Genomic DNA, 8,815 nt, shown 5'->3' with positions numbered 1-8,815 from the left:
GTGTCAATCCAAATGATTTCCTGGATAAAAATATAGCATTTTACGGTCTGAAAAATGTAAATCTGAGACGTTATCAATATGCTGTATTTATGTCAATTGTCAACAGATCATAACTTGTAGAAGACTAAATGTTCCTTCTATAGCATAGCCTATCCAGGTATTGAAACAGATAACAGTATAATTAATTGTTTTTCTTGTAGCAGCTCTTATTCTCTTTGGCTATTCAAAAAGGATCCTTACAATTTACGTTCTAATATTTTAGTCAAAGTTAATCATGTCTGAGTTTATGTGCAGGAGGGTATGCATTGCTGAAGTTTATATAGCCTACACATGAGACATGAACATAAACAGTTAAATTGAACCTTTTTTGAATCAAATTCTAGACAATAAATATACTGCAGAATACCTTACCTCTATATCAGTGTGCCAGTTCCACCTTGTGTTGCCTTCTCAGTGTTCTTATTAGAAGTCATGTGTCTTTTTTCTGATTAAGGATCAGTTCACATAAATCAATTGTTAAAAATACATATTGATCAGTTCCAGGATGTTGTAAGGGACAGTAGAAGGGACAGTGTACACTAACTGTTCAAAAGCACATTTTTTTGGTCCATTAAAATAATATCCGGGATGCTGGCCTTCTAGGCAGAGTTCCTCTTTCCAGTGTCTGTGTTCTTTTGCCCATCTTAATCTTTTATTTTTATTGGCCAGTCTGAGATATGGCTTTCTCTTTGCAACTCTGCCTAGAAGGCCAGCATCCCGGAGTTGCCTCTTCACTGTTGACGTTGAGACTGGTGTTTTGCGAGTACTATTTAATGAAGCTGCCAGTTGAGGATTTGTGAGGCGTCTGCTTCTCAAACTAGACACTCTAATGTACTTGTCCTCTTGCTCAGTTGTGCACCGGAGCCTCCCACTCCTGTTTCTATTCTGGTTAAAGCCAGTTTGCGCTGTTCTGTGAAGGGAGTAGTACACAGCATTGTACGAGATCTTCAGTTTCTTGGCAATTTCTCGCATGGAATAGCCATTTCTCAGAACAAGAATAGACTGATGAGTTTCATAGTCTAAAGAAGGCCCGTTTTATTGCTTCTTTAATCAGGACAGCAGTTTTCAGCTGTGCTAACATAATTGCAAAAGGGTTTTCTAATGATGAATTTGCCTTTTAAAATGATAAACTTGGATTAGCTAACACAACGTACCATTGGAACACAAAGTGATGGTTGCTGATAATGGGCCTCTGTACGCCTATGTAGATATTCCATTAAAAATCAGCCATTTCAAGCTACAATAGACATTTACAAAATTCACAGTGTCTACAATATATTTCTGATCAATGTATGTTATTTTAATGGACAAAAAATGTGCTTTTCTTTCAAAAACAAGGACTTTTCTAAGTGACCCCAAACTTTTGAACGGTAGTGTATATCAAGCCTGCAGACGGTCATGTTATTCTGATACAGAATTTACAGAATTTACTGTTGTACAACAGAGGCATCTGGTGGTGACGCTGACTATCTGATAGTGAGTTGTAACACAGAGTCCATGAATTAATCTTCATGATCATTTAATGTGATTGAGGAAAATAATAAGGGTTATATATTTCTGTCATGTGCAAACATTTAATGTTGATAGAGCAAATGGTGAGCAGCATGAATCAACTTAAAGTTAAATGTGTTGAGGTATTACAGTTCTGTATAACCATATTACTGTGTAGTTAATTAGCAGAAATGAAATTATCAACATGTTCACTGTTACTGTAACTGATGGAAATATTGCTTCTCAAAATGTAGAGGATATTCTTATTCAACATCCATGCAAATCAAAAATGGATTTTCTTTGGTGAAATAGGTATGAAGACATTGAAACCAATGAAAGGGAACAAAATACATTGCAACGCTTCAAACTAACATTAGTTACTATAGATTAGACACCTTATGTTACCCCCAGAATAAGAATCATGTTTTATCTGTACCTTAGACCTACAGTGATTATTAAAATATTATTAGTGATAGTCTTTTTAAAATCAACTGACTTCACCAGAAGTACATTAGATAGATCAACCAGGTTTGATGTTTTTTTCTTCTTCTCATAGACAAGGAAACAACAGAGGAATCATTCAACGTTATCTCTCAGTGGACCATTTTGGAGAGGTCTGGTGCTTTCACTTCTTTGCTATTGGGATGATTTTGGAGGTGCACAGGCAGAGGGCGGGACACCAGGCGTACACCAAAGGATTACTACACCCGGCCTGTTTTTTCATTGCGGCACAATTGACATACTTGTTTATGTAAGGACAGGGATTGGCTGAAATGACACATACGAAGAAACATTGGCAGTCAATTCATTGCATGTTGACAGTTTACATTTGGGGATTATTGTACATTGAACCTTGTGAACATGTTTTTGAAATCTATCACTAACATTGCTGAGTCATAATGGTAAGATTTTAGACCACATGCATTTTCATCATGTCTGATACTTACTGCAAAGCTTGTTTTCGCAGGAGTTGGGGCAGTCAGCACATGTAGCTCCTTCCTTGTATGGAGCCACTCCTCTGTAGTTTCCCCTGTTAACCAAAGTATTGAAATGATCGCTGGATGATGCCTACCTTTCACTATCAGTTACAGTAAATAGGGTGAAATTGTACACAGGTGTTAGGTGCATTTTGGGTGTGATTGGTGCAACATACGCTCTGTAATACTGGCATCCATAGAAATAGACTGAGCCAGGACACAGGGCCACACCACAGCCAACCTTGTATGAACTGTTCCAAACCACCTATATGGAAGGAAACACAGTTTAGTGTTATCAGAGTTTCATTGGCGAATAACCATAATGACACTTGTCGGAAACTACACACCACTCTGACTACCATACAGCATAGCAAATCAAATCAAATGTTACTTGTCGCATACACATACAGTATTTAGCAGATTCTATTTCGGGTGTAGCACAATGGTTCATAACAATATACACTGAGTATACAAAATGTTAAGAACTAAGAACACAGGCTCTTTTCATGACATAGACTGACCAGGTGAATCCAGGTGAAAGCTATGATCTCTTATTTATGTCACTTGTTAAATCCACTTCAATCAGTGTAGAAGAAGGAGAGGAGACGGGTTAAAGAAAGATTTTTAAGCCTTGAGAGAATTGAGACCTGGATTGTGTATGTGTGCCATTCAGAGGGTGAATGGCCTAGACAAAAGATTTAAGTGACTTTTGAATGGGTTTATGGTAGTAGGTGCCAGGTGCACCAGTTTGTGTGGAGACAACTCAATATTAGGAAGGTGTTCCTAATGTTTGGTATACTCAGTGTATGTACAATACAATGATGGAAATTGCTACCAAAAGAAATGTCAATAAGTTAGTAATCTATTTTGTAAGTATATATTCCTTTGGTGTCAATAGGTATATGTGATTAAATATCCCGGAAAATATACATGACAGAATAGGAACTGTAGTGTTGGTGTGTGTTTCCTATCTGACCGTAATTAGTGGTGGACATGTAAAATGTATAAAAATAGTCCATTGCGGGTCCTTTTGTACCTAAAGGTCCAGTGTTAAGACTGTATAGTGTTGTTGCTGTGCACTCTGTTTTAAGGCAACCATTTTAGGGACCATGCTATCTTTAGCAATTGTTTTGGGTGTGGTCGAATCTGATCAAAAGGTATGTTTATTTCCATATTGGTGTTTGTTTATTCAAATTTGACAGCATGTGTATTACTTTGAAAGTTAGGCCACTGCAGTTGTCTTTGATGTGTTTGGAGAGACGTTCATGGGGGTCCAAGCAGTATATCGAAACTGCCCTCTTTTAAGGTGACTGTAAGTTAATACATTTTGTATTTCTAAAATAGTTACTGTTTGTGTAGATATAGTGGCTAACTGCTCTTTCCTTTCATGCAGAAGTTGTTTGTCACTGTTTTCGGTTGTGAACATGGTCAGTTGTCACTGGAAGCACTGTAGATATTTAGAAAATGATACAGCCATCCAGGGAAAGGAACTGAGGTGTGTTTTACTGTACATTTTTTAAACAAGCAAACTTTTAGCTGATTCATTAAACTTCTTGTTCTTTTTTTTATATCTGCCTCAGACTGGTTCTCTATAAATGGGCCTATAAAACCTGTAATTTGATCAGATGTTACATAGTGCATTCGGAAAGTGTTCAGACCCCTTGACTTTTCCAACATTTTGTTACGTTACAGCCTTATTCTAAAATGTATAAAATAAGTTGTTCCCTCAACAATCTACACACAATACCCCATAATGGCAAATTATTAGCAACTTTATAAAATAAGACACTGATGTGACCTTTACCTTTGGTATTCAGACCCTTTACTCAGTACTTTGTTGAAGCACCTTTGGAAGCGATTACAGCCTCAAGTCTTCTTGGGTACGACGCTGCAAGCTTGGCACACCTGTATTTGGGGAGGTTCTCCCATTCTTCTCTGCAGATCCTTTCAAGCTCTTTGAGGTTGGAAGGGGAGCGTTGCTGCACAGCTATTTTCAGGTCTCTTCAGAGATGTTCGACCGGGTTCAAGTGCGGGCTCTGGCTGGGCCACTCAAGGACATTCAGAGACTTGTCCCGAAGCCACTCCTGCGTTATCTTGGCTGTGTGGTTTTCATTAAGGATCCCCCTGTACTTTGCGCCATTCACCTTTGCCTCAATCTTGACTAGTCTCCTAGTACCTGCCACTGAAAAACACCCCCACAGCATGATGCTGACACCACCATCATGCTTCACTGTAGGGATGGTGCCAGATTTCCTCCAGATGTGACGCTTAGCATTCAGGCCAAAGAGTTCAATCTTGGTTTCATCAGACCAGAGAATCTTGTTTCTCATGACCTGAGAGTCGTTGGGTGCCTTTTGGCAAACTCATAGCGGGCTGTCATGTGCCTTTTATTGAGGAGTGGCTTTCATCTGGCCACTCTACCATAAAGGCCTAATTGGTGGAGTGCTGCAGAGATGGGAGAACCTTCCAGAAGGACAACCATCTCCACAGAGGAACACTGGAGCTCTGTCAGATTGAACATCGGATTCTTGGTCACCTCTCTGACCAAGACCCTTCTCTGGGCGGACAGCTCTAGGAAGGGCCTTGGTGATTTCAAACTTCTTCCATTTAAGAATGATGGAGAACACTGTGTTCTTGGGGACCTTCAATGCTGCAGACATTTTTTGGTATCCTTCCCCAGATCTGTGCCTCGACACAATCCTGTCTCAGAGCTTTACAGACAATTCCTTCGACCTCATGGCTTGGGTTTTGCTCTGACATTCACTGTCAACTGTGGGACCTTATATAGACAGGTGTTTGCCTTTCCAAATCATGTCCAATCAATTGAATTTACCACAGGTGGACTCCAATCAAGTTGTAGAAACATCTCATGGATGATCAATGGAAACAGGATGCACCTCAATTTTCGAGTCTCATAGCAAAGGGTCTGAATACTTATGTAAATAAGGTATTTCTGTTTTTGGTTTTTAATCACTTAGTCATTATGGGGTATTGTGTGTAGATTGGTGAGGAAATTGTTTTATTTCATCCATTTTATAAGGTTGTAACTTAACAATGTGGAAAAAGTCAATGAGTCTGAATACTATCTGAAGGCACTTCATGTCATAATGTATCTGCACATAAGATGAATGTTACCTGTGTGTAGTGGCCGATGGATTTACCATTGATAGATCCATTGGGATAGGAGTAATCTATGACCTCACTGTGCCAGGCTGTAACTATTTCAGTCCAATTCTTAGAAGTGGAGGACATGAACAGGTTCTCACCCATTTCGTAGTCTGTTCAGAAGTAAAGCATGCATGGAAAAGTTTACTAAATAGGTGTGTAACAGTGAAATCAAACTGGAACAGTTGACTAAAATGTCTTTGAATGCAGGATTTAAGATGTCAACAAATGTAAGCTACCATAGAGAGTCACTGGTGATAAGAAATCATGACATTCAAAATATATTTGAGCTTAAGATCACGCTCACATTGATACCATTGCAGCGAAAGTCTTGAGTTGCATGAATCAATAACATATATTTGTCTTAGTTTGCTCTACAGCAGGGGAAAAACAGGAGAGGTCAAGGGAGACAAAGGGGAAAACGTACCGCCAAGCATGCGACTGCTGGGTGGGCCATGAGCCATGGAGCAGGTGTCAACCCAAGCCTGAGCACTGGCCGCTGCCTCCTCGCTCCAGTTCTGCAGATCATATACAAACAGACTGACATCCACATACTAGTGTTCAAGGAGTATTTTGTTGCCACTGTATTTTCTCTACCTGTACAAAGACGAACCATATATGGCTGCTCTATGAATTACATAACAGGGATTCTATTCTTTATGATGGATTTTGGGGGATACTATGTTGGAAACATTGATTCTGAGGTTTGTTACTGATGTAAAGTATATCAATCATGAAAATGTACCATCTTGAGCATGTCTCTAGCAGTTGGCGTAACCGCTCTCCGGAAGGCATTGTGCTGGTTAAGGATCTCAGCCTGAACTGCTGTGCTGTCTGGGCAAATTTCTATACATATACATACACACACACACACACACACACACACACACACATTATATTGTGGGATTATATGCACATTACTTACTCCACATGTAAATACTTCACTAAACCATAATACAAAGCAACTATTTACTCCTAATGTCTTTGCCAACATCTGGACAATGAGTCCCAAATCAATCCACTTTCTTTTGTAAAAACAACACGTGATGAATTAAACATTGTGTGTGATGACTAAATCCAGTTTAATTAATTTATAATCATGTTGGTAGAGGATAGTGAAAGTCTACACACCGTTTGCAAAGTCTTCACATCAAATTGAAAGGGATTACATTTTTTCCTACAGTACAGATCTACACAATCTACTCCACCTTTTTGAAGTAAAAGAAAGGTATAGAAAATGTAAACACACAACAACAAAAAACAAAGATGTTTTGTTTTTGTGTGTGTCTTCACACTCCGGAGTTAATACTTGGTGGAGCAGCCATTACAGATGTAAATAATTTATAATCACATTCTACCAACTTTGCACATCTCTTAGGGCAGCATATGCCAATTTTTTTGTCAAAATTGCTCAAGCGCAGTAAATTTGGTTGGGAATGATTGACGGAAAGCATATTTAAACCTCTTTTCAAGCAAATTTATGTCAGGAATGAGTCCAGACCACTCGGCAACACAGCACCTTGGAAATCAATTCAGGTGTGTCTTTGACATAACATTATGTATAATTGTCTCACTGAAAAATAGAACTCTATCCTAGGATTTTCAGAAGACTGAGGAGGGTTATTTTTGTCAATGTTTACCTGGGCTTTGCGACTTTCATATTTATTTTGAAATTGACACACTCCCCAGGCCCTGCCGATGACAAGCAATACCTATAACATGATACTGCCACCATAATACTAACCCTGAGGTAGTTTTTTTTTCTCTGGAAAATTCTACCTATTTTAATGCCAAAGACACACCTGAATGGCTTTCCAAAAGGTGTTTACTTGTTCCTGAATGGTCCAGTCTCAGTCCTGAATGAAATCTCCTTAAACTAGGTTTGAATATTGCTGTCCATCAACAATTCCCAGCAGCAGATACTGAGCTTTAGCAATTTTGACAAAACAATGAATACATGTTGCCCTAAGAGTTGTGCGAAGTTGGTAGAATCTTATTCGAAATGATTCAATGCTGTAATGGCTGCCAAAGGTGCTTCAACCAAGTATGAACTCTGGGGTGTCAAGACATATGCAATCAAGACATTTTCATTTAATTTTGAATTGATTTGGAAAATGTTCTATAATTGTCTTATACTTTAAAAATCTGGAGTAGGTTGTGTAATCCCTTTTTAAATGTTCAGGCAGCAAAATGTGGAGACTGTGCAACGAGTGTGTACACTTTCACTGGGCACTGTGTTAAAATGCTCAAAAGGAATTGTACTTACTTGACTGTGGACACAGCAGTAGGAGATGGCTCAAGGGAAAGAATGAAAAGCTTTCAGAGTAAGACCTTTCATAAATACTTTAACGTGTAATTGGTTTCATGTCTAATGTACTGTTTCAGATGACATATGTTATTTTAAGTAATTAGTAGGAGTACTTACCACATTGCACGCAGAGTACACTTCATGCAGTGTCAGGATGCAAACCAATAACGCAAACATTGTGCCTGAAATCCAGGAGAGAGACACTGCACCTATCTAGAATAAGAATCCACATGATCAGTATGGAGTACCTTGCCTTAGTTTGCCTGTTGTCAAAACCTTTGCACAACTGTATGCTAGTATCTATTGCATTTCTGTTACTGCATTTTAACATCAACTTTTGTCTTTTCCCACTCACATATTCACATTGATAGCCATAAGCAAAAATGGTACTAAACAATAAAAATAGGCAGTCCTTTGAGAATCAAGAGATTAGCCTTTGCACATCACGGAGACTGATCATATTTTAACTTGCATGTTCTCGAATAGTAATGCTGAAAAGATCTGTACTTCTTGCAGAGCGAAGAGGCTTACCTGCTCATGGGTCTTCAAGGAGGTTAAGTGGCGCTTGGTGCTGTTCTTTTTCCTTTTATATGGCCAACGCCGGGCTGTATTCGTGACTGTGGTAGGCTCACCTTTTCTTTCACTACTAATGATGCAGAGGCTGTCAATATTACACAATAAATGCAGAACAACAATACATCCAGAAACCAGCATTGAGAAGCTGACAGAAGTAAATATGAATTTGTAAGCGCATGGGGTGTAGTTTCTCCACTGCAAACCTCCACAAAGAAAGGAGAAGCGCTCTGTAAATACTAGTGTAAATAAAAGAACAATT

The 8,815-nt window shown here is 38.8% G+C and overlaps 1 protein-coding gene across 1 annotated transcript; it reads right to left on the bottom strand.

The window, feature by feature from the left end:
* Positions 1-2,155: 2,155 nt before the first annotated feature.
* On the bottom strand, positions 2,156-8,216 carry LOC129838085 (cysteine-rich venom protein ophanin-like). Its single transcript, XM_055904793.1, has 7 exons — positions 8,094-8,216; positions 6,418-6,518; positions 6,100-6,190; positions 5,643-5,785; positions 2,684-2,772; positions 2,478-2,560; positions 2,156-2,298 (listed from the first exon to the last, which is right to left on the bottom strand). The coding sequence occupies exons 1-7, from the start codon at positions 8,155-8,157 to the stop codon at positions 2,156-2,158; spliced, it is 714 nt and encodes a 237-aa protein (XP_055760768.1). The 5' UTR covers positions 8,158-8,216.
* Between the last annotated feature and the right edge of the window lie 599 nt (positions 8,217-8,815).

Source organism: Salvelinus fontinalis, chromosome 38 (assembly GCF_029448725.1).
Source record: "Salvelinus fontinalis isolate EN_2023a chromosome 38, ASM2944872v1, whole genome shotgun sequence".
In the NCBI taxonomy this organism is placed as follows: Eukaryota; Metazoa; Chordata; class Actinopteri; order Salmoniformes; family Salmonidae; genus Salvelinus; species Salvelinus fontinalis.
This window is presented reverse-complemented; position numbering and strand designations above follow the sequence as displayed.

What these genes read in the sequence shown, in the direction of transcription:
- LOC129838085 (XM_055904793.1), bottom strand. Translation starts at nt 8,157, where the DNA reads ATGTTTGCGTTATTGGTTTGCATCCTGACACTGCATGAAGTGTACTCT. An exon ending in CTCTGCGTGCAATGTGGTAA is followed by an intron (nt 6,519 to 8,093) that starts GTACTCCTACTA and finishes GTATATGTATAG; the next exon opens with AAATTTGCCCAGACAGCACA. An exon ending in CTAGAGACATGCTCAAGATG is followed by an intron (nt 6,191 to 6,417) that starts GTACATTTTCAT and finishes TATGATCTGCAG; the next exon opens with AACTGGAGCGAGGAGGCAGC.